At 48.6% G+C, this 25,217-nt stretch overlaps 1 protein-coding gene across 1 annotated transcript; it reads right to left on the bottom strand.

Annotated features, from left to right (window-relative positions):
- Positions 1-1,070: 1,070 nt before the first annotated feature.
- psmg1 (proteasome (prosome, macropain) assembly chaperone 1) lies at positions 1,071-24,720 on the bottom strand. Its single transcript, XM_070893029.1, has 7 exons — positions 24,560-24,720; positions 18,478-18,587; positions 14,017-14,171; positions 11,583-11,645; positions 6,315-6,513; positions 3,412-3,548; positions 1,071-1,450 (listed from the first exon to the last, which is right to left on the bottom strand). Exons 1-7 carry the CDS (start codon positions 24,670-24,672, stop codon positions 1,376-1,378), a joined length of 852 nt encoding a protein of 283 aa, XP_070749130.1. The 5' UTR covers positions 24,673-24,720; the 3' UTR covers positions 1,071-1,375.
- Positions 24,721-25,217: the final 497 nt, after the last annotated feature.

The following is a 25,217-nucleotide window of genomic DNA, read 5'->3' as shown; positions in this document are numbered from 1 at the left end:
AGTTTCTTATTTCCAGATTTTTAAAAAACTGGATTCAAATACTCAGTCATGGTTTTGAACTAACGTTCTCTGGATTATCAGTCCAGTTCTGTAGATTACTAGTCTACTAACATAACCACTACACTAACATAGCATTTTTCTGGTAGTGGCTGGGGGGGGGGGGGGGTATATTTAACCTGAACATCCTAATTATTTCTGGGCTTTTTAAACTTAAAGGCAAAGCAATTCTTGTCTATGTACAAACTACCCAAATGTATATTACTCCCTCCATCTCCGAATCTTCACCTCTTCCCTCTCGTATTCAATCATTTCCAGCTTGACGCACAGTTCCTCCTCCTCCCCATCCCCAGCACCAAAGGAGTGTTTAACCCCGTTTTAGAATCAATTTCTTGACTTAAAACAGTTCTTACTGACAAAGGTGGTGGGAGGGAAAAGATAGCCCTGCATCTCTGCCAATCGCAGTTGAAAGGCATGGATGTGCTGTGAGGAAGCAATTCCAATCCTAAGTACTTCCTCCAAAATACTTCAATGAAAAAAGCCTCCTCGGTATTAGAAAGGTTGTTATTTATTAGGCGTGTGCTGCACCAATGTGCGGATCCAACATTTTGGGAAAGTGGAAGTGTTTGTGACCGTTTAACTGTCAGCGGGGCAGTCGGGCAGAGAGTGCCCACACAATCACCTCCCTGGTGTTCCTGGATACCGTCCCAGAGCAAGTCTTTAACTTCATCCTGATAAACGACCTGTGCCCAAAACATCTTTTCTCTTTTACGGCCGCTGAGGATCCAGCAGTAAATTTCCAGCATTTTATTTCTAATATCCAGCAGTTTCAACTTTCACCGTCAAATAACTTGCATGGGTACAGCTGTGTAATCAATTGGTGATGCGCGGGAGATTTTTTTGTTTAACCAGCAGCAGGTACGAGGAGGGCGGTGTACAGGGACAAATCACTCGGAATAGTAAATGTCAGCACTTTTAAAACTTTGGACATACTTTCACTGCCCCTCCACCCCCCCCCCACTCCCCTGTAAATAATCAGGTCGTTGACTTCAAGAAAGAAAAACAAAGACGTCTTCTCACTGCACATTTTAATAATTGACAGGCATACAGGATAATGTCAGGGTGATGGAATTAGCTCCAGACTGGAAATATATGAGGACTGCAAAATCAAAAAACCTCAAGGAAGAAATAAAAGAGACAATACAATGAGCAGAAGACACATACAGTACTCTCCACAGTTTAACACAGTATTTAATTCAAAACACTGACTGTCACGGTTTAACATTTATAAAACATTCCTAAACTCAGATAATAACCCAGATATTTTTGGAATTCTCTCAATCGTTGATCTCAAAACGAATTAGGCATTTCCACAGTCTCATGTGTACAGGTTGCTCTGGATCTTGCTCCTATCGACGAGCTGCTTCAGTATTTCTACACTTCGGGAGGTATCCTGCAAGGAAACAAAGAAACCATTCACAAATACTGCTCAATGTGTTTTAGTCTCTCAGGGTTCCAGGGTGAGGCATGGCAGTGCGGAGTGAGGGGGGGGGGGGGGGGGAGGGGGGGAAATCAGCCAAGGAAATCACTCTTAACGGCTATCCCTTGACCCTTGCAGGAACATTGCCATTGCATTCTATCCCACACCGAGACCCATTTGCCCGACACCCCTATCCGTGCTGACAAACATTGGCTCCTGCCCCCAACACCTCGAACCTCGGATTTAATTCCCCCATGGCCTTATCCCTCCCTATCTGTGTAACCACCTCCAATGTTACAGCCTATCACACCCTCCCCCAGACTCCATTTCTGTGATTCCAGCCCTCCATTCGCCCCATCACTGGTGGTTGTGCCCAATGTTCCCTGTAACAGTTCTTGCGTGCTCGGGGCCCTTTAATTGGCTGCGTTGCCCATTCAAATCTGCACACACGTGCGGTTATTCCCATTGAAAGGCCAGTGAGTGGCTTGCCCGGGACATCCAGACCGCCAGGCGGCTGCATAGTTTCGCAAGCCTGTTTGTTTCACCTCCAGCTGCCAAGGCCGCACGCTCTGAAATTCCCTCCCTTAACCCTGCCTCCTCTCCACCTTTAAGACATTTCTTAAACCCACATCTTTAACCAAACTTGTGACCACCCCTCCTTTGGCTCAGTGTCAGTGTTCCCGTTAAGCTGCGTGGCCACCCTGCAGATCCCGCTCAGCAGCTCGTAAATGGAAAAACTGCGCATGCACAGAACCTTGAATGGGCCGCGCCACCTGCTAAAGGAGCCGCCCCACCAGTTAAAGGGGCCGCCCCACCAGTTAAAGGAGCCGCCCCACCAGTTAAAGGGGTCGCCCCACCCGTTAAAGGGGGCGTCCCACCCGTTAAAGGGGCCGCCCCACCCGTTAAAGGGGCAGCCCCACCCGTTAAAGGGGCCGCCCCACCTGTTAAAGGGGCCGCCCCACCCGTTAAAGGGGCCACCCCACGTGTTAAAGAGGCCTCGCCATCCGTTAAAGGGGCCACCCCACCTGTTAAAGGGGCCACCCCACCTGTTAAAGGGGCCGCGCACATCCAAAAAAATTAGAGTGAACATCGCTCAGCGTCCATTTGTTCCTTATGCCTCTGTGAAGCAGCTTGGGATATTCTCTACATTAAAAGTGCGATGTAAATGCAAGTTGTTACAGAGAAATTACAGAGCAGAAACAGGCAATTCGGCCCAACCAGTCCATGCCGGCATTTATGCTCCACTCGAGCCTCCTCCCGTCTTTCCTCATCTAAATCTATTAGCATATCCCTCTATTCCCTTCTCCCTCATATACTTGCCTAGCCTCCCCTTCAATGCATCTGTTGTATTCGCTTCAACCACTCCCTGGTTATACTCCACATGAGCCAAATGTTGTTAGTGGACCAGGTCAGGCTCGAGTGTGATTCTTTCCATCGATAAACAGCCTGCTGAAATTCGTTATCTAACCTCACACAGGAAGGGAAACTCCTTGGGCAAACAGTCAGATGGCTGCCAGTGTCCACAAGGACACCATTAATCTTGGCTGTGGTAGGTCCCACTTCTCTTTGTCGAATAACCTGTTGGAACACCCTGTATAAGCTCACACAGAGAATGGTGAGCTGGTTTTGGAGGGCTCCTGGCTACAGAACACTAGCTCACCAACAGTCAACTCCTTCAGGACTAGAGGGATAAGGGAGCAGGGAAAATTGAAGTAAAAGTTTTTAAACCAGGTCTTAGGAGGGCATCAAATGCTGGCTTTTATGAAGTTAAGTTAATAGAGAGTAGTTAATTACATATTATGTAAAAATGGATCACCAAATAGACTACAGCTAGAACTCAGGCTTCAGTATCGACAGTGACTCCCCCCACACCACACCCCCACATCGCACACCCCCACCCACACCCCACCCCACACAGTGTGAACTGCCCTTACCTTCACAAAAGAAATCAAGCTTTTGCACGCGAGCAGTGGCCTGAAAGCTTCTATTGTCAGCGAATCTAGTTTTGTGACGTCACTGTAGCAATGATAGAGCACGGCGGGGACCTGTCGAACCTGACAATAGCTCAGGACTGGAGAAGGAACCACAAGAAAATGCACCGTTCAAAGCAGACAATTGGACACTCAGCTCCTGAAGCACACCCCCACCCCGCCCGCCAACCTCAAACGACTAAATGGGTAGCTCCAGATCCTGTACTGAGCCACACAAACCTGGTGCGAGTTGAGTTGGTTGATCTGGCCCAGGGTGGCGGTGGATGCATCACAATTAGCCTCAGTGCCATTCGCTGGCCGTGCTCACATGCGAAGGACAGCCACTCGATTGGGGTATCAGAGGGATGTTGCTGTCTGTGACACCAAATCCCATAAGTTACTGCCCTTCATGAGAGAAACTCAATAGCCTAGAGTTCACAGAAAGACTTGCATTTAAATAGCGTCTTTCACGACCTCAGGATGTGCCAAAGCGGCTTACCGCCAAATGAAGTACTTTTGGATGTACAGTCACTGTTGTAATGTAGGAAACACATCAGCCAATTTGCACACAGCAAGCTCCCACAAAAAGCAATGTGATAATGGCCAGATAATCTGTTTAAGTGATGTTGATTGGGGGATATTGTCCAGGCCACCGGGGATAACTCCCCTGCTCCTCTTCGAAATCTACCCTGGGATCTTTTACGTCCACCTGAGAGAGCAGACGGGGCCTGAGTTTAACGTCTCATCCAAAAGACGGCACCTCCGACAGTGCAGCATTCCCTCAGCACTGCAGTGTCAGCCTAGATTTAGTGCCCAAGTCTCTGGAGTGGGGCTTGAACCCACAACCCTCTGACTCAGAGGCAAGGGCCGTCATTCACTGTCCATCTCCAATTGCCCTTAAGCAGGTGGTGGTGGGCCGCCTTCTTGAACAGCTGCAGTCTGTGCCATGGAAGGAGCAGAGGGATGTAGGCTTAACCTTTCTCTCCATCGAGTTCCCAACCTCAGCAATGCTGCAGACACAGGAGATCAGACACTTCCCCATAGTAAAGGGGACAAAAAATAATAATCGGGTGGGGGGAGGGGGCAGTTTGTCATAAGGCATCTCCCAGAAACATCCTTCAGGCCATACCTTTTTTAACAAGAACCAAAGTGAAAGGCTAAATCCCTGTGCAGGATAATACTGCAAAGGGCAGGAGCGATTCTCCGTAAATTAGAATAGTGATGAACTGGCACCAGGCTTTCAGATTTAAAAGGATAATAGGGATCGGGAACGCCAGGCATGCAAGACAGAAATGTATTCGACATATGGGCAATCTCTGCCAACAGAAGTGTCATCAGCTCCGGGGACCTAAAGTTACTTCTGAACAATTTTAAATGCGTGCTTTTAGATTGCATCGCTGGGTGTGATTGTGAAAATGACATCAGGCCACCATATCTGCCACCATTCTACCACAAACCAGCAAGGAGGACAGGAGGCGGGAAACGGACCAGGTTAGAGGCAAGGCATTTCCAAAAGGGCAGATGGAAATAAACTGAACAGGAAACGGAAGATTACATAGGAAGTTTCATAGAAAAAATAGTATTTCTTGCTGCCTAAACACGGGCATTCGGAGGCTGTGGCGAGGTGGAATTTAAGCGAGCAAGGTAGTGGGGGAAATCAACATTTTAAAATAGAGAGGGTGAGGAGAGGAGAATACTGCAATTACATAGGGCCCTAATGAGACCGCACCTGGAGTAGTGTGTACAGTTTTGGTCTCCTTACCCAAGGAAAGATATACTTGCCATAGAGGGAGTGCACAGACTGATTCCTGGGATGGGGAGATTGTCCTATGAGAGATTGAGAAGACTAGGCCTATATTCTCTAGAGTTTAGAAGAATGAGAGGTGATCTCATTGAAACATATAAAACTCTTACAGGGCTTGACAGGGTAGATGTGGGAAGGATGTTTCCTCTGGCTGGGGAGTCTAGAACCAGGGGTCACAGTTTCAGAATAAGGGGTCAGCCATTTGGGACTGAGTTGAGGAGAAATGTCTTCACTCAGAGGGTGGTGAATCTTTGGAATTCTCTACCCCAGGGGGCTTTGGAGGCTCAGTTGTTGAGTATATTCAAGGCAGAGATGGATAGATTTTTGGATATTAAGGGAATCAAAGGATATGGGGACAGTGCAAGAAAGTGTTGAGGTCAAGGATCAGCCATGATCTTATTGAATGGCGGAGCAGGCTCGAGGGGCCAAATGGCTACTCCTGCTCCTATTTCTTATATTCTTATGAAAAGTGGTGGTACATAGAATTTACAGCATAGAAACCGGCCATTCGGCCCAACTGGTCTGTGCCAGTGTTTATGCTCCATATGAAAGTGATCAATATGCAGAATTCTGATGCACCTCTGAGGAAGGGTAGAGGGCAGTCAGCACTGGTCAAGCTCACCTCTGCTGACCCTTTCGCTGGTGTGAGATCCAAAATAGGGGAGCAAAATATTGTGTGTGTGAAAATGGGGTAAAAATTAAAGGCAAAGAGATTGAGAAATTGTAAAAGGGTCATTTAGTATCATGTCCAATGGATGTTTCATTAATTACCTATTTTTGAAAGGTCAATTGGATAATCATCATGTCAAAGGAAGGAAAAGTGAAAGTGAAATCAGCCTAAAACCGAAATGACTGCCTGGTTCAGTAACAGGGATTTCCAGCCAGGAGGCCAGAAATTCTAACTCCCTCCGCACCCCCTCCCCCGTGCAACTCAAAGGGGTTTCAGCATCGCTGGAGATATAAACCCTACAAACACAGTAACAGAAAGAGATAGTGATATCAATTGGCAAATCATGCAACTTCCTTCCCCTCCCCTGCAGAATCAATCACCCACTGGCCATACCTGCTGCCGGGAGGCCAGAGACCACATTCGGTTGCTCCAACAACGCACATGGGGGAGTCTCCTGGGACGCTCTGGTTTTCAGAGCCCGAAGGAAAGGCACAGAGATGTTGGCAGTGGACCTGGCTGATTTATATTCCGTCACCGAAGAGCTCGATAGGACGATCACCTCTAGGTTCCTTTTCTGTATATTTCCAAACACCTGTAATGGGAAGAACATTTCCTACCCTTAGTCACCAGACACATGAAAATACCACTCGACAAGACTGCATCACTCATACTGAAATCAGCATGGTTCCTCCCACTGACACAGAGTTTTGTGCATTTTATTATCTGCTGAGTGTCTCAAAGTCTGGGGTTTTCACAGGGCAGACTGTGGTCCATTTCCACAAAGCACAGGACTTGGATATCAGCATATAAACTTTTGTTTCTTCCACCTAGCCTATTTGCTTTTAATTGGCCAATCATCACTGCCATTCATCAATCACTTCCACCGATGAAGTGCACCACGATTGACAGCTATGACTGACCAATCAGCAGTGAGAGAGCTCCATGGGTGGGGACCACATTGACTGTGGATCGAGATGAGTGAAGGGCTTTGTAAACACAGCTGATGGCACCAAATTGCAAGCTCATTCAATGATAGCTGGTGTGGGAAATGGAAATATCACCAGGGTGCAGTCGAGGCACATTATGTTAGGACACATTGTTGGGGCAAACAAGACACAATTGGTGCCAAAGTTTAGCCATCTGTGCCCATGCCTGCTGAATTGAAGTTTTCCGAAATCATTTCACATCAGATCCTTACAGCTAACGGAGGGGAAGGCCAGCCCATCGGTCTGAGCTAGATGTGAACACTGCCTGAAAGGGAAGCAGAGTCAATAGTAACTTTCAAACGGGAATGGGATAAATATTTGAAACGGAGAAATTTGCAAGGCTATGAGGAAAGAGCACGCGAGCCCATCATGTAGGTACGACGTCTCAAATCTGGCAACCTCGGGACCGAGACCGTGCCGGTTTTTGGATTTTTCCGGATTTCAGACAAAATAGCATGGGTCAGGTCGGGTCGAGGATCATTCGGTTTGGGCCGGGTCGAGGGTCATTCGGGTCAGGCCGGAGCGAGGGTCATTCAGGTCGGGCCGGGTCGAGGGTCATTCGGGTCAGGCCGGGTCGAGGGTCATTCGGGTCAGGCCGGGTCGAGGGTCATTCAGGTCGGGCCGGGTCGAGGGTCATTCGGGTCAGGCCGGGTCGAGGGTCATTCAGGTCGGGTCGAGGGTCATTCGGGTCAGGTCGGGTCGAGGGTCATTTAGGTCGGGCCATGTCGAGGGTCATTCAGATCGGGCCGGGTCGAGGGTCATTCGGGTCGGACCGGGTCGAGGGTCATTCGGCAAGGCTCAGACCAATCGCACACCATTTAAAACATAGTGGTGAAAGCGATAACTTGTCCGGCCCGGCGGTTTGTGCCAATAATTCTGAATTTTATTTTACTGATTATCAAATGGGATCTTCTCAAAAATGTCCGGCTTTCGCACAATTCCGATTTTCAGACTGCCGGATTTTGGAGAAAGATTGCAAAGTGCTGCAGTACATCGGGACCTGGGGGTACTTGTGCATGAAACACAAAAGGATAGTATGCAGGTACAGCAAGTGATCAGAAAGGCAAATGGTATCTTGGCCTTTATTGCAAAGGGGATGGAGTATAAAAGCAGAGAAGTCTTGAGATCATGGGTGACTTTAATATGCATATAGATTGGGCTGACCAAACTGGAAGCAATACGGTGGAGGAAGATTTCCTGGAGTGCATAAGGGATGGTTTTCTAGACCAATATGTCGAGGAACCAACTAGGGGGGAGGCCATCTTCGACTGGGTGTTGTGTAGTGAGAGAGGATTAATTAGTAATCTCGTTGTGCGAGGCCCCTTGGGGAAGAGTGACCATAATATAGTGGAATTCTGCTTAAAGAAGGGTAACTTTGAAGGTATGAGGCGTGAATTGGCTAGGATAGATTGGCGAATGATACTTAAGGGGTTGACAGTTTATGGGCAAAGGCAGACATTTAGAGACCGCGTGGATGAACTACAACAATTGTACATCCCTGTCTGGCGTAAAAATAAAAAAGGGAAGGTGGCTCAACCATGGCTATCTAGGGAAATCAGGGATAGTATTAAAGCCAAGGAAGTGGCATACAAATTGGCCAGAAATAGCAGTGAACCTGGGGACTGGGAGAAATTTAGAACTCAGCAGAGGAGGACAAAGGGTTTGATTACGGCAGGGAAAATAGAGTACGAGAGGAAGTTTGCAGGGAACATTAAAACGGACTGCAAAAGCTTCTATAGATATGTAAAGAGAAAAAGGTTAGTAAAGACAAATGTAGGCCCCCTGCAGTCAGAATCAGGGGAAGTCATAATGGGGAACAAAGAAATGGCAGACCAATTGAACAAGTACTTTGGTTCGGTATTCACTAAGGAGGACACAAACAACCTTCCAGATATAAAAGGGGTCAGAGGGTCTAGTAAGAAGGAGGAACTGAGGGAAATCCTTATTAGTCGGGAAATTGTGTTGGGGAAATTGATGGGATTAAAGGCCGATAAATCCCCAGGGCCTGATGGGCTGCATCCCAGAGTACTTAAGGAGGTGGCCTTGGAAATAGCGGATGCATTGACAATAATTTTCCAACATTCCATAGACTCTGGATCAGTTCCTATGGAGTGGAGGGTAGCCAATGTAACACCACTTTTTAAAAAAGGAGTGAGAGAGAAAACAGGGAATTATAGACCGGTTAGCCTGACATCGGTAGTGGGTAAAATGATGGAATCAATTATTAAGGATGTCATAGCAGTGCATTTGGAAAGAGGTGACATGATAGGTCCAAGTCAGCATGGATTTGTGAAAGGGAAATCATGCTTGACAAATCTTCTGGAATTTTTTGAGGATGCTTCCAGTAGAGTGGACAAGGGAGAACCAGTTGATGTGGTGTATTTGGACTTTCAGAAGGCTTTCGACAAGGTCCCACACAAGAGATTAATGTGCAAAGTTAAAGCACATGGGATTGGGGGTAGTGTGCTGACGTGGATTGAGAACTGGTTGTCAGACAGGAAGCAAAGAGTAGGAGTAAATGGGTACTTTTCAGAATGGCAGGCAGTGACTAGTGGGGTGCTGCAAGGTTCTGTGCTGGGGCCCCAGCTGTTTACATTGTACATTAATGATTTAGACGAGGGGATTAAATGTAGTATCTCCAAATTTGCGGATGACACTAAGTTGGGTGGCAGTGTGAGCTGCATGGAGGATGCTATGAGGCTGCAGAGTGACTTGGATAGGTTAGGTGAGTGGGCAAATGCATGGCAGATGAAGTATAATGTGGATAAATGTGAGGTTATCCACTTTGGTGGTAAAAACAGAGAGACAGACTATTATCTGAATGGTGACAGATTAGGAAAAGGGGAGGTGCAACGAGACATGGTACATCAGTCATTGAAGGATGGCATGCAGGTACAGCAGGCGGTTAAGAAAGCAAATGGCATGTTGGCCTTCATGGCGAGGGGATTTGAGTACAGGGGCAGGGAGGTGTTACTACAGTTGTACAGGGCCTTGGTGAGGCCACACCTGGAGTATTGTGTACAGTTTTGGTCTCCTAACTTGAGGAAGTACATTCTTGCTATTGAGGGAGTGCAGCGAAGGTTCACCAGACTGATTCCCGGGATGGCGGGACTGACATATCAGGAAAGACTGGATCAACTGGACTTGTATTCACTGGAGTTCAGAAGTATGAGAGGGGATTTCATAGAAACTTTTAAAATTCTGATGGGTTTAGACAGGTTAGATGCAGGAAGAATGTTCCCAATGTTGGGGAAGTCCAGAACCAGGGGTCACAGTCTAAGGATAAGGGGTAAGCCATTTAGGACCGAGATGAGGAGAAACTTCTTCACCCAGAGAGTGGTGAACCTGTGGAATTCTCTACCACAGAAAGTTGTTGAGGCCAATTCACTAAATATATTCAAAAAGGAATTAGATGTAGTCCTTACTACTAGGGGTTCAAGGGGTATGGCGAGAAAGCAGGAATGGGGTATTGAAGTTGCATGTTCAGCCATGAACTCATTGAATGGCGGTGCAGGCTCGAAGGGCCGAATGGCCTACTCCTGCACCTATTTTCTATGTTTCTATTTTTGCTACAGTTGTATAGGGTATTGGTGAGGCCACATCTGGAATACTGCATGCAGTTTTGGTTTCTATATTTACGAAAGGATATACTTGCTTTGGAGGCAGTTCAGAGAAGGTTCACTCGGTTGATTCCGGGGATGAGGGGGTTGACTTATGAGGAAAGGTTGAGTAGGTTGGGCCTCTACTCATTGGAATGCAGAAGAATGAAAGGTGATCTTATCGAAACGTGTAAGATTATGAGGTGGCTTGACAAGGTGGATGTAGAGAGGATGTTTCCAATGATGTGGGAGACTAGAACTAGAGGGCATGAATAAGGGGTCGCCAATTTAAAACAGAAATGAGGAGAAATTTCTTCTCAGAGGTTGTAAATCTGTGGAATTTGCTGCCTCAGAGAGCTGTAGAAGCTGGGACATTGAATAAATTTAAGACAAAAATAGACAGTTTCTTAAACGATAAGGGGTTATGGGGAGCGGGCAGGGAAGTGGACCCGAGACCATGATCAGATCAACCATGATCTTATTGAATGGCTGAGCAGGCTCGAGGAATCAAATAGTCTACTCCTGCTCCTATTTCTTATGTTCTTATGTTCTTATATAAGTTAAAGATCGCGAGAAATGTCTGTCAGCTTTCTTTTATGAATTTACAGGATGTGGGTGTCACTGGCAAGGTGATGGTGGGCCTTCCTTCGTAGTGGTTGATACAACTGAGTGGAGGGCAGTTAAAGGGTCGAGCACGTTGGTGTGGGACCAATGTCATATATAGGCCCAGACCAGGTAAGGACGGCAGGTTTCCTTCCCTAAAGGACACCAGTGAACCAGTTGGTTTTATGACAATCCGGTCACTTTGACTGACACCAGCTTTTTATTTCCAGATTCAAATTCTCGAGCAGTCACAGTGGGATTTGAACTCGTGTTCTCTGGATTACTAGTCCAGTAACACAAGCACCGGAAGTCAGCAGCCTCACAGTTTTTTGCCGATAGGCAAAGCTAATATTTGTAAATGAAGATATAAACCGTTGATCTTCTGCCCACATGTAATACAAGAGATATAGTAACGCAGCTGCTGAATAGCCCAAGGGGATTGGGCGGAAATGCAACAGTACAAGTGCCCCTACCTTTTCAGCCCACTGGAAGAGTTGATCCTCAGCCACATAGCAGCTACACTGGCAGGCCAGGACCTGTAGCAATACAAGGACATCGTATGACAGCAAAAAGACAACAGTTTCAAGGCGAGAACTTGCATTTATATTGCGCCTTTCATGACCACCCGACGTCACACAGCGCTTTACAGCCAATGAAGTACTTTTAAAGTGTAGTCACTGTTGTAAGTTTTACCACATCGGCACAAGTAAAGGGTCAGAGGCCGTGGAAATTACAAAAACCAGTGACAGCTACAGGTGAAACAGAAATCCAGGATAATGGAGGTGCTCATTTGGTCATTTAATAATAATCAGCTGTGACTCAGTGGGTAGCACCCTCACCTCTGAGTCAGAAGGTTGTGGGTTCAAGTTCCACTCCAAAGACTTGAGCACAAACATCTAGAGTGACATTCCAGTGCAGTGCTGAGGGAGCGCTGCACTGCCGGAGGTGCCGTCTTTCGGATGGGACAACAAACCGAGGCCCTGTCTGCCCTATCAGGTGGATGTAAAAGATCCCATGGCACTATTTCTAAGAAGAGCAGGAAAGTTATCCCCGGTGTCCTGGCCAATATTTATCACTCAGTCAACATCACAAAAAAAAGCAGATTATCTGATCATTATTTCATTGCTGTTTGTGGGAGTTGCCTGTGCGCAAATTGGCTGCCGTGTTTCCCACATTACAACAGTGACTACACTCCAAAAATACTTCATTGGATGTAAAGCACTTTGGTCTGGTGATCATGAAAGGCGCTATATAAATGCAAGTCTTTCCTTTTTTTTAATATATTCACAATATTAACCATTTTAGGATCCGTTATTTAACGGATATTGGGACTCTGTTGCATCTACTGAACAGCAGAATGCAGTTGCTTTGAACTGCATAGGGAGTAAATCCACTGCCAGGGGGTTACACGGGACTTTACTCTGCACTTCTTGTGGCTTATTTCAGTCAATTTTCAACATCCCACAGGTTTAACAAGGCCGGCGTTTGAAGTTGGCACTGAACCCGGCCCAACATCATTTGCCACTCCTCGCCCAATACACTCTCCTCACCACCGTCCAGTCAGAGAGAAGAACAGCCAGGACTCCCAGCGCTCAGCACTTGCAGCAAAGTGCACATTCAGACGTCAAGCAAGGTGGGGGGGGAATCAAATCTGGCAGTGATCGCTCCTCTCCCACCCACTGTCAAACTGCTTACTGACACCAAGGGGCGCGCGTTGTAACTGCCCGACTGACCCTATCAAAGCTTGGGTTAGTGCCTTCAGGAGAGGTGGGTAGAAGATCGTGGGAGGAAATGTTTGCTGCGTATCACGAGTTTGGCCAGCCTGTCATCACCGCGGTCAGTGAGCTTGGAAATACAATACCCATCACAGCCACAGGCCACTGCAGCGACCCAGTGAAGCTTGATTCTGACCACCTGAACGGGAATAAGACATGTCTAGTAACTCGGGCAAAAGGGAACAGGTTTTATCACCTGGTTATTTTATCCCATTGTACATAGTGGTGAGAATGTGGAATCCACAACACAGGGAGTGATTGAGGTGAATAGCATCGATGCATTTAAGGAGAAGCTGGTTAAGCACATGAGGGAGAACGAGGGGGCACAGTCTCAGAATAAGGGGTCGGCCATTTAAGACAGAGATGAGGAGGAATTTCTTTACTCAGAGGGTTATGAATCTTTGGAATTCTCTGCCCCAGAGGGCTGTGAAACATAGAAACATAGAAAATAGGTGCAGGAGCAGGCCATTCGGCCCTTCAAGCCTGCACCACCATTCAATATGATCATGGCTGATCATTCACCTTAGTACCCCTTTCCTGCTTTCTCTCCATACCCCCTGATCACTTTAGCCGTAAGGGCCATATCTAACTCCCTTTTGAATATATCCAATGAACTGGCATCAACAACTCTCTGCGGTAGGGAATTCCACAGGTTAACAACTCTCTGAGCGAAGAAGTTTCTCCTCATCTCAGTCATAGATGGCTTACCCCTTATCCTTAGACTGTGACCCCTGGTTCTGGACTTCCACAACATCAGGAACATTTTTCCTGCATCTAACCTGTCCAGTCCCGTCATAATTTTATATACTTCTATGAGATCCCCTCATTCTTCTAAATTCCAGTGAATATAAGCCTAGTTGATCCAGTCTTTCTTCGAATGCTGAGTCTCTGAGCATATTTGAGACTGAGATAGACAGATTTATGGAGTCTAGGGGAATTAAGGGATATGTTCAGGTGGGAAAGTGGAGTTGAGGTCGAAGATCAGCCATGATCTTATTGAATGGTGGAGCAGGCTCGAGGGGCCGTATGGCCTACACTAGCTCCTATTTCTTATGTTCTTAACTCTATTTTACACTCAAATTTCCTTAGACTATCAGATATTCAGACAGAACTATTCAATCACAAAACACACCATTGGGTTGGATGCCAGCCGGTAGAGAAGACATGACGAATCTGTAGGAAACTGCTGATCTAAGGTATCTGTTCCTTTAACTCTCTCATTCCACAGTGTAACAGCTCCAATAACTTCCCAGCTCCCAGAGCTTTGAACGAAGGTGTTCAGAAACCCTATTAAAACACACAGCGTGGTCAATAATACCATTCATTCGGTCATTGCTGAACATTGGAACACTGATGCACAACAGACAAGGTAAATCAGGACGGAGTGATCAGGTAACGTGGGTTTTCATGATTTTCAGAAGGCATTCGATAAGGTGCCACAAAATGTTATTAAAAAAAATTAGGGCTCATGGGATTGTGGGTAATACAGTAGCATGGATAGAGGATTGGTTAATGAACAGAAAACAGAGAGTAGGAATAAACAGGTCATTTTTGGGTTGGCAGACTGTAACTAATGAGGTGCCGCAAGGATCAATGCTTGGGCCTCAGCTATTCACAATCTATATCAATGATTTAAATGAGGGGACCAAATGTAATATATCCAAGTTGGCTGACGATACAACACTAGGTAGGAAAGTAAGTTGTGAAGAGGACGCAAAGAGACTGTAAAGGGATATAGACAGGCTAAGTGAGAGGGCCAGAATATGGCAGCTGGAATATAGGCCCCAAGTTTCCACATGATTTGCTCCTGATTTTTAGGAGCAACTGGTGTAGAACGGAGTATCTTAGAAATCGGAATTCTCGTCATTTAGTTTGCTCCAGTTCTAGTCAGTTAGAACAGTTTCACTTTGGAACAGAATTTTTTTTTCAAAAGGGGGCGTGTTCGGCCACTTACGCCTGATTTCAAAGTTTAGGTAGTGAAAACTTACTCCAAACTAACTTAGAATGGAGTAAGTGAAGATTTTTGTACGCTCGAAAAAAACCTTGTCTACACTTTAGAAAATCAGGCGTAGGGAATGGTGGGGGGGGTGTTTTAAAAGGAAGTTTACAAACATTAAACACTTCAGTTTTACAAATAAAGAGCCATCATCAATAATAAAAGATAAATACATCAATAAATCAACCAATAAATCAATCAAAAAAAATTAATAAGAAATAATATTTTTTTTAAATCAATAAATAAAACATTTTCTACTTACCGACTGCAGCACCGGGAGCCCTCCAACAGCGTGCTGGGATGCCCCCCTCAGTGTGTCTCTGTCAGTGTCTCTATCTCTCTGTCTGTCTGTGTGTCTCTCATTCTCTGTCTGTCAGTGTCTGTGTTTCTGACAGCGAGGGGAGGGGGAGGAGGGTGGTAGAGGGAGAGAGGGGGGGAGCAGAGGAAGGGAAGGGGGAGGGATGGGGGAGAAGGGGGAGGAATGGGGGAGAAGGGGGAGGGATGGGGGAGAACGGGGAGATGGGGGAGGGGGGAGAAGGGGGAGGGGGGAGAAGAGGGAGAAAGGAAATGGGGGGGAGAAGGAGAAAGGAGATGGGGGGGAGAAGGAGATGGGGGGGAGAAGGAGATTGGGGGGGAGGAGATTGGGGGGGAGGAGATTGGGGGGAGGAGATTGGGGGGGAAGGAGATTTGGGGGGGAAGGAGATTGAGGGGGGAAGGAGATTGGGGGGGAAAGGAGATTGGGGGGGGGAGGAGATTGGGGGGGGAAGAGATTGGGGGGGGAAGGAGATTGGGGGGGGGAAGGAGATTTGGGGGGGAAGGAGATTGAGGGGGGAAGGAGATGGGGGGGGAAGGAGATTGGGGGGGGAAAGGAGATTGGGGGGGGAAAGGAGATTGGGGGGGAAGGAGATTGGGGGGGAAGGAGATTGGGGGGGAAGGAGATTGGGGGGGAAGGAGATTGGGGGGGAAGGAGATTGGGGGGGAAGGAGATTGGGGGGGAAGGAGATTGGGGGGGGAAAGGAGATTGGGGGGGGGAAAGGAGATTGGGGGGGAAAGGAGATTGGGGGGAAAGGAGATTGGGGGGGGGAGGAGATTGGGGGGGGGAGGAGATTGGGGGGGGGAGGAGATTGGGGGGGGAAGGAGATTGGGGGGGGGAGATTGGGGGGGGAAGGAGATTGGGGGGGAGGAGATTGGGAGGGGGAAGGAGATTGGTGGGGGAGGAAGGAGATTGGGGGGGAAGGAGATTGGGGAGGGGGGGGAGATTGGGGAGGGTGGGGGAGATTGGGGAGGGTGGGGGAGATTGGGGAGGGGGGGAAGGGGATTGGGGGGGAAGGAGATTGGGGGGTGGGAAGGAGATTGGGGGGGGAGATTGGGGAGGGGGGAAGGAGATTGGGGGGGGAAGGAGATTGGGGGGGGAAGGAGATTGGGGGGGGAAGGAGATTGGGGGGGGAAGGAGATTGGGGGGGGGAAGGAGATTGGGGGAGGGGGAAGGAGATTGGGGGGGGGAAGGAGATTGGGGGGGGGGGAGGAGATTGGGGGGGGGGGAAGGAGATTGGGGAGGGGGGAAGGAGATTGGGGAGGGGGGAAGGAGATTGGGGGGGGGAAGGAGATTGGGGGTGGGGGGGAAGGAGAAGGGGGAGGGAGGCTGAACGGGCCGGGCCCGAGACTTCGGGCAGGGTCCGTCCCCAGCACCAGATGTACAGGTAGGTGGCGTTGGGTTGGGTCGGGGGGGGTGGTGGGAGGGAGTGAGGTCGGTTCGGTTCGGTTCGGTTCGGTTCGGATCGGGGGGAGGGAGGGAGGAGGGAGGTCAGGTCGGGGGAAGGAGGTCAGGTCGGATCCAGTCCGGGGGGGCAGGGGGTGAGCGGGTGTCGGGTGCGGTCCGGGGTCGGAGGGGGGGGGGAGCGGGTGTCGGGTCCAGTCCGGGGGCGGGGGGAGAGCGGGTGTCGGGTCCAGTCCGGGGGCGGTGGGGGTTGTCGGGTTCGGTCCGGGGGGGGGGGGGGGTGGGTGTCGGGTCCGGTCCGGGGGCGGGGGGGGCGGGTCCGGTCTGGGGGCGGGGGGGGGTTGGTCGGGTCCGGTCCGGGGGGCGGGAAGCGGGAGTCGAGTCGGGTTGGGAGGAAGCAGGAGCTGGCCGTGGGAGGAGCCTTATTCACGCAGCCCCACTGAGGCCATTCGGCCAGGGCTAGGGGCTGCGTGCTTCGGGCCCCTCCCACACAGTTTCGGGCGCCTGGAGCTACTGCACTTGCGTGCCCACTGTAGCGCGCATGTGCAGAGGTCCCGGCACTGTTTTCAGCGCAGGGACCTGGCTCCGCCCCCTACAGCTCGTGCTGCACTGCGCCGAGGGCCAGAGGACCTGCAGGGAGGTGGAGAATATGGAGTTTTTTTTTAGGCGCACTTTGTGGCGCGAAAAACGGGCGTCCAGGTCGGGACTGCGCCGTTCTAGGCGCGGCTCAAAACTTGGGCCCATAATGTGGAGAAATGTGAAGTTATCCACTTTGGTAGGAAAAATAGAAAAGCAGAGTATTTTTTAAATGGTGAGAGATTGGGAAATGTTGGTGTTCAGAGGGACCTGGGTGTCCTTGGACACGAATCACTGAAAGTTAACATGCAGGTACAGCAAGTAATTAGGAACGGAAATTATATGTTAGCCTTTATTACAACAGGATTTGAATATAAGAGTAAAGGAGTCTTACTATGTAGTTTTGGTCTCCTTGCCTAAGGAAGGATATACTTACCAAAGAGGGAATGCAATGAAAGTTCACCAGACTATGATTCCTGGGTTGGGGGGGATTGTCCTATGAGGAGAGATTGAGTAGAATGGACCGATATTCGCTGGAGTTTAGAAGAATGAGGTGTGATCTCATTGAAACATACAAAATTCCTACAGAGCTAGACAGGGTAGATGCAGGGAGGATGTTTCCCCTGGCTGGGGAGTCTAGAACCAGGGGTCACAGACTCAGAATAAAGGGTCGGCCATTTAGGACTGAGATGAGGAGAAACATCTTCACTCAGAGGGTGGTGAATCTTTGGAATTCTCTCCCCCAGAGGGCTGTGGAGGCTCAGTCTTTGAGTTTATTCAAGACAGAGATCGATAGATTTTTGAATATTGAGGGAATCAAGGGATATGGGGATAGTGCAGGAAAATGGAGTTGAAGTTGAAGATCAGCCATGATCTTACTGAATGGAGGAGCAGGCTCGAGGGGCCGAATGGCCTACTCCTGCTCCTAATTCCTATGTTCTTCAGACCGAGGGAGACAAGAAACAGACCGAGGGGAGCAAGAAACAGACCGGGGGTATCGAGAAACAGACCGAGGGGAACAAGAAACAGACCGAGGGGAACAAGAAGTTTGCATATCCTGGAAAAAAACTGGGTTATGAGGCGGAGACTAGGAGGATTGATTTCAGTATCGCAAGGATACTGGGAGGAGAAACTGCAGGTAATGTAATCTTTGGCTTTGGAAAGACAGAGAGGAAGGTGCAGAAAAGCAGTGGCAAGAATGTAGTGATCAAACTGAGAGACAGAAGACTGCGAGAGACAGGAATTGGATATCCGACAACAATTCAGGCCCAGATGGACCTAGCTGCACCTCCTACTTCACTCACCTACAGCATTATGTCCCACAGCAATGAGAAACGTTGAGCAAGGGAGGCTGAGCTCTGCTGTGCTTTCAGTGGATGTCCTGCTTGCTGAGCTCCAGTGGATAGAAATCTCTCTGATGGGGAAAATACAGGTACAATAAAACTCCAGGCCCAACCACAACCAGAGGAATAGCCACACTACACTGTAGATAAATGAACATGGAGATACTTCCTGAATAGCCACAGATTAGTGACGAGTACCGGGAGAGATTGATGGGAGTGTTCACTCAGTCTCATTTTCTTAAAATAATAAAACCCAATCAGCATTGATTAACAGGGGAATTTTGGTAATTCTGACTCCACTTCAGCACTGGCGAAAAGACAGAAAGAAAAACCTGGAGTTGATGGAAATCAGCAATAAAAAGGGAAATTCTGGAAATGCACGGCAGGGAAGAGCTGGGTTAATGCTCTGCGTGTGTAAACTGATGCGTTCTGACAATGGGCTGCCACTAAAATGTTAACCTGTCTTTTCTCTTTCCAGATGCTGATGGACTAGCAGTGCATTCACAGCATTCTCTCCTCTGGTACCTCCTTCTTATGCAGTGCCCCGGAATCGAGGGTGACTTGCTTCCACACTAAAATGAGTTCTCGGGTGACTGATGAGACCAATGCGGGACGTACAGTCTCAGACACAGATGGGACAGACGGTGGTTGGAGGGACGGGTGGGTGGGGTGCCTGGATTGTCGTGCGCTCCTTCTGCTATTTGTGCTTGGCCTCTGCTTGCTCCCAATGAAGAGACTCGAGGTGTTCGGCGCCTTCTCTGATGCTTCTCCCCCACTTTGAGCGGTCTTGAGCCAGGGATTTCCAAGAGTCGGTAGGGAAGTAAACTTGAGGTCATCCAAAACTCGGCTCCCCGTGTCCAAACTCGCACCAAGTCCCGTTCACCCATCACCCCTGTTCTTGCTGACCTGCACCGGTTAAGCAACACATCGATTTCAAAATTCTCATCCTTGTTTACAAATCCCTTCATCGCCTCGCCTCTCCCTATCTCTGTAATCTTTCAGCCTCTCAACCCCACGAGATGTTTGCACTCATCAAATTCTGCCCTCTTCACTATCCCCGATTATAACTGCTCAACCATCGGTGGCCGAGCCTTCAGCTGCATGGGCCCCAAGCTCTGGAACTCCCTCCCTAAACCTCTCCACCTCTCATTCCTCCTTTAATGTGCTCCTTAAAACCTACCTCTTTAACCAAGCTTTTGGTCATCTGCCGTAATTTCTTCTTATGTGGCTCGGTGTCAAATTTATCTGTTTTGTCTTATAACACTGCTGTGAAGCACCTTGGGATGTTTTACTACGTTAAAGATGCTATATAAATAAACGTTGTTATTGTTGAATGTTACATTGTTTGAAGGAGGCTTCAAGGTGCCCTCCTGGGGCTCGCCTGCCGTGATGTAGCACGGAGTGGAGTGCTTGTTTTGGGAGTCTAGTATCAGGCATGCAGACAACGTGGCCCTTCCATCGGAGCTGATCGAGTGTGGTCAATGCCTCGATGCTGGGGATGTTGGCCTGAGAGAGAACACTGACCTTGGAGAACACTGACATCCTGCCAATCCTGCGACGCTTTGAACCACTGCACTCGGGTAAAGCAAAGCTCTCTTCACAGGACTCTAACCCAGTCTCTCGGCTCTTTTATTAGTCCCATTATCAGACCCACAAGTTAATCCCACCATCAAACCAGGGATCATTCCCACCAATAGAACATAAGAAATAGGAGCAGGAGTAGGCCATTCGGCCCCTCGAGCCTCCTCCGCCATTTAACACGATCATGGTTGATCTTCTACCTCAACTCACTTTCCTGCACTATCCCCATATCCCTTGATTCCCATACCGTGAAGACAGAACCAAAGTATTTGTTCAATTGGTCTGCCATTTCTTTGTTCCCTATTATAAATTCACCTGATTCTGACTGCAAAGGACCTGCGTTTGTCTTCACTAATCCTTTTCTCTTCACATATCTATAGAAGCTTTTGCAGTCAGTTTTTATGCTCCCAGCAAGCTTACTCTCATACTCTATTCTCCCCCTCCTAATTAAACCCTTTGTCCTCCTCTGCTGAATTCTAAATTTCTCCCAGTCCTCAGGTTTGCTGCTTTTTCTGGCCAATTTATATGCCTCTTCCTTGGATTTAACACTATCCTTAATTTCCCTTGTTAGCCATGCTTGAGCCACCTTCCCCGTTTTATTTTTACTCCAGACAGGGATGTACAATTGTTGAAGTTCATCCATGTGATCTTTTAATGTTTGCCATTGCTTATCCACCGTCAACCCTTTAAGTATCATTCGCCAGTTTATTCTAGCCAATTCACGCCTCATACCATCGAAGTTACCTTTCCTTAAGTTCAGGACCCTAGTCTCTGAATTAACTGTGTCACTTTCCATCTTAATAAAGAATTCTACCATATTATGGTCACTCTTCCCCAAGGGGCCTCACACAACAAGATTGCTAATTAGTCCTTTCTCATTACACATCACCCAGTCTAGGATGGCCATCCCTCTAGTTGGTTCCTCGACATCTTGGTCGAGAAAACCATCCCTAATACACTCCAGGAAATCCTCCTCCACCGTATTACTACCAGTTTGGTTAGCCCAATCTATATGTAGATTAAACTCGCCCATGATAACTGCTGTACCTTTATTGCACGCATCCCTAATTTCTTGTTTGATGCTGTCCCCAACCTCACTGCTACTGTTTGGTGCTCTGTACACAACTCCCACTAGCGTTTTCAGCCCTTTGGTATTCTGCAGCTCCACCCATACCGATTCCACATCATCCAAGCTAATGTCCTTCCTTACTATTGCGTTAATTTCCTCTTTAACCATCAACGCTACCCCACCTCCTTTTCCTTCCTGTCTATGTTTCCTGAATGTTGAATACCCCTGGATGTTGAGTTCCCAACCTTGGTCACCCTAGAGCCATGTCTCCGTGATGCCAATCATATTATATTCGTTAATTGCTGCCTGCGCAGTTAATTTATCCACCTTATTATGAATACTCCTCGCATTGAGGCACAGAGCCTTCAGGCTTGTCTTTTTAACACACTTTGCCCTTTTAGAATTTGGCTGTAATGTGGCCCTTTTTGAATTTTGCCTTGGGTTTCTCTGCCCTCCACTTTTACTTTTCTTCTTTCTATCTTTTGCTTCTGCCCCCATTCTACTTCCCTCTGTCTCCCTGCATAGGTTCCCATCCCCCTGCCATATTAGTTTAACCCCTCCCCAACAGCATGAGCAAACACTCCCCCAAGGACATTGGTTCCAGTCCTGCCCAGGTGCAGACCGTCCAGTTTGTACTGGTCCCACCTCCCCCAGAACCAGTTTCAATGTCCCAGGAATTTGAATCCCTCCCTTCTGCACCACTCCTCAAGCCACGTATTCATTTTAGCTATCCTGCAATTCCACCTCTGACTAGCATGTGGCACTGGTAGCAATCCTGAGATTACTACCTTTGAGGTTCTACTTTTTAATTTAACTCCTAGCTCCCTAAATTCAGCTTGTAGGACCTCATCCTGTTTTTTACCTATATCGTTGGTACCTATATGCACCACGACAGTTGGCTGTTCACCCTCCCCCTCCAAAATGTCCTGCAGCCACTCCGAGACATCCTTGACCCTTGCACCAGGGAGGCAACATACCATCCTGGATTGCGGCCGCAGAAACGTCTATCTATTCTCCTTACAATAGAATCCCCTACCACTATAGCTCTCCCACTCTTTTTCCTGCTCTCCTGTGCAGCAGAGCCACCCACTGTGCCATGAACTTGGCTGCTACTGCCCTCCCCGATGAGTCATCCCCCGCAACAGTACCCAAAAGATTAGGTAGGTCCCTTGCAGTCAGAATCAGGTGAATTTATAATGGGGAACAAAGAAATGGCAGACCAGTTGAACAAATACTTTGGTTCTGTCTTCACGAAGGAAGACACAAATAATCTTCCGGAAATATTAGGGGACCGAGGATCGAGTGAGAAGGAGGAACTGAAGGAAATCCTTATTAGTCGGGAAATTGTGTTAGGGAAATTGATGGGATTGAAAGCCGATAAATCCACGGGGCCTGATAGTCTGCATCCCGGAGTACTTAAGGAAGTAGCCCTAGAAATAGTGGATGCATTGGTGATTTTTTTCCAACAGTCTATCGACTCGGGATTAGTTCCTATGGACTGGAGGGTAGCTAATGTAACAGCACTTTTTAAGAAAGGAAGGAGAGAGAAAACGGATAATTATAGACCGGTTAGCCTGACATCAGTAGTGGGGAAAATGTTGGAATCAATTATTAAAGATGAAATAGCAGCACATTTGGAAAGCAGTGACGGGATCGGCCCAAGTCAGCATGGATTCATGAAAGGGAAATCATGCTTGACAAATCTTCTGGAATTAATGTGGGTAATATACTGACGTGGATAGAGAATTGGTTGGCAGACATGAAGCAGAGTCGGGATAAACGGGTCCTTTTCAGAATGGCAGGCAGTGCCTAGTAGGGTGCCGCAGGGCTCAGTGCTGGGACCCCAGCTATTTACAATATACATTAATGATTTGGATGAGGTAATTGAGTGTAATATCTCCAAGTTTGCAGATGACACTAAGCTGGGTGGCGGTGTGAGCTGTGAGGAGGACACTATAAAAGGCTGCAGGATGACTTGGACAGGTTAGGTGAGTGGGCAAACGCGTGGCATATGCAGTATAATGTGGATAAATGTGAGGTTATCCACTATAGGGGCAAAAACACGAAGGCAGAATATTATCTGAATGGCGGCTGATTAGGAAAAGGGGTGGTGCAACGAGACCTGGGTATCATGGTACATCAGTCATTGAAAGTTGGCATGCAGATACAGCAGGCGGTGAAGAAGGCAAATGGTATGTTGGCCTTCATAGCTCGGTGATTTGAGTATAGGAGCAGGGAGGTCTTACTGCAGTTGTACAGGGCCTTGGTGAGATCTCACCTGGAATATTGTGTTCAGTTTTGTCTCCTAATCTGAGGAAGGACGTTCTTGCTATTGAGGGAGTACAGCGAAGGTTCACCAGGATGGCAGGACTGACATATGAGGAGAGACTGGATCGACTGGGCCTGTATTCACTGGAGTTTAAAAGGATGAGAGGGGATTTCATAGAAACATATAAAATTCTGACGGGACTGGACAGGTTAGATGCAGGAAGAATGTTCCCGATGTTGGGGAAGTCCAGAACCAGGGGACACAGTCTAAGGATAAGGGGTAAGCCATTTAGGACTGAGATGAGGAGAACCTTCTTCACTCAGAGAGTTGTTAACCTGTGGAATTCTCTACCACAGAAAGTTGTTGAAGCTAGTTCATTAGATATATTCAAGAGCGAGTTAGATATGGCCCTTACGGCTAAAGGGATCAAGGGGTATGGAGAGAAAGCAGGAAAGGGGTACTGAGGTGAATGATCAGCCATGATCTTATTGAATGGTGGTGCAGGCTCAAAGGGCCGAATGGCCTACTCCTGCACCTATTTTCTATGTTTCTATAATATCCAAGAATTTATCGATCTCTGTTTTGAATATACTCAACCACTGAGTCTCCACAACTCTCTGGGGTAGAGAACTCCAAAGATTCACCACCTTCTGAGTGAAGAAATTCCTCCACATCTCAGTCCTAAATGGCTGACCCCTGGTTCTAGACTCTCCAGCCAGGGAAAACATCCTTCCCGCATCTACCCTGTCAAGATAGACATGGGGTCAATCCCCCCAGACATGGGGTCAGGGGTCAATCCCCCCAGACATGAGGTCGGGGGTCAATCCCCAGAGACATGGGGTCAGGGGTCAATCCACCAGACATGGGGTCAGGGGTCAATCCCCCCAGTCATGGGGTCAATCCCCTCAGACATGGGGTTGGGGTCAATCCCCCCCAGACATGGGGTCAGGGGTCAATCCCCACAGACATGGGGTCAGGGGTCAATCACCGCTCAGTCTAATGTTGTTAAAATAATGAACCCCATCAGTTTTGATTAAAACGGGTTCTCCGCCTTGTTCTGGGCCCGGGCCCAGGCCGCCCGCCCGACAGCGGCTCAAGCCCCGCCCCGCCCGGCTCCGTCTCACCTGCGGCCCGCCAACTCCCTCCGGATCTGCTGGTCCTCCTCATCCTCCTCAACATCGTCCTCGTCCACCGCCCGGGAGAACACGGACACAACCTCGCCGAAAAATGTGGCCATGAGCACCAGGCCTGCGATCCCGGTGCCGACTTCACCGCCAGAGGGCGCTCGCCACCGCTCCCTGTAAATAATCACCGCCATCGCCAGAGGGCGCTCGCCACCGCTCCCTGTAAATACTCACCGCCACCGCCAGAGGTCGCTCGCCACCGCTCCCTGTAAATACTCACCGCCATCGCCAGAGGACGCTCGCCACCGCTCCCTGTAAATACTCACCGCCATCGCCAGAGGACGCTCGCCACCGCTCCCTGTAAATACTCACCGCCATCGCCAGAGGTCGCTCGCCACCGCTCCCTGTAAATAATCACCGCCATCGCCAGAGGACGCTCGCCACCACCGCTCCCTGTAAATACTCACCGCCATCGCCAGAGGACGCTCGCCACCGCTCCCTGTAAATAATCACCGCCATCGCCAGAGGACGCTCGCCACCGCTCCCTGTAAATACTCACCGCCATCGCCAGAGGACGCTCGCCACCGCTCCCTGTAAATACTCACCGCCATCGCCAGAGGGCGCTCGCCACCACCGCTCCCTGTAAATACTCACCGCC

The sequence above is a fragment of the Pristiophorus japonicus genome, chromosome 11 (genome assembly GCF_044704955.1).
Source record: "Pristiophorus japonicus isolate sPriJap1 chromosome 11, sPriJap1.hap1, whole genome shotgun sequence".
NCBI lineage: Eukaryota > Metazoa > Chordata > Chondrichthyes > Pristiophoridae > Pristiophorus > Pristiophorus japonicus.
This window is presented reverse-complemented; position numbering and strand designations above follow the sequence as displayed.

Excerpts from the sequence above, each read along its gene's own strand:
- psmg1 (XM_070893029.1), bottom strand. The coding sequence starts at position 24,672 with ATGGCCACATTTTTCGGCGAGGTTGTGTCCGTGTTCTCCCGGGCGGTG. Across the intron at positions 18,588-24,559 it reads AGGGAGTTGGCGGGCCGCAG|AGAGATTTCTATCCACTGGA; the intron begins GTGAGACGGAGC and ends TTTCCCCATCAG. Across the intron at positions 3,549-6,314 it reads CTCTGGCCTCCCGGCAGCAG|TCCTGAGCTATTGTCAGGTT; the intron begins GTATGGCCAGTG and ends TTCCTTCTCCAG.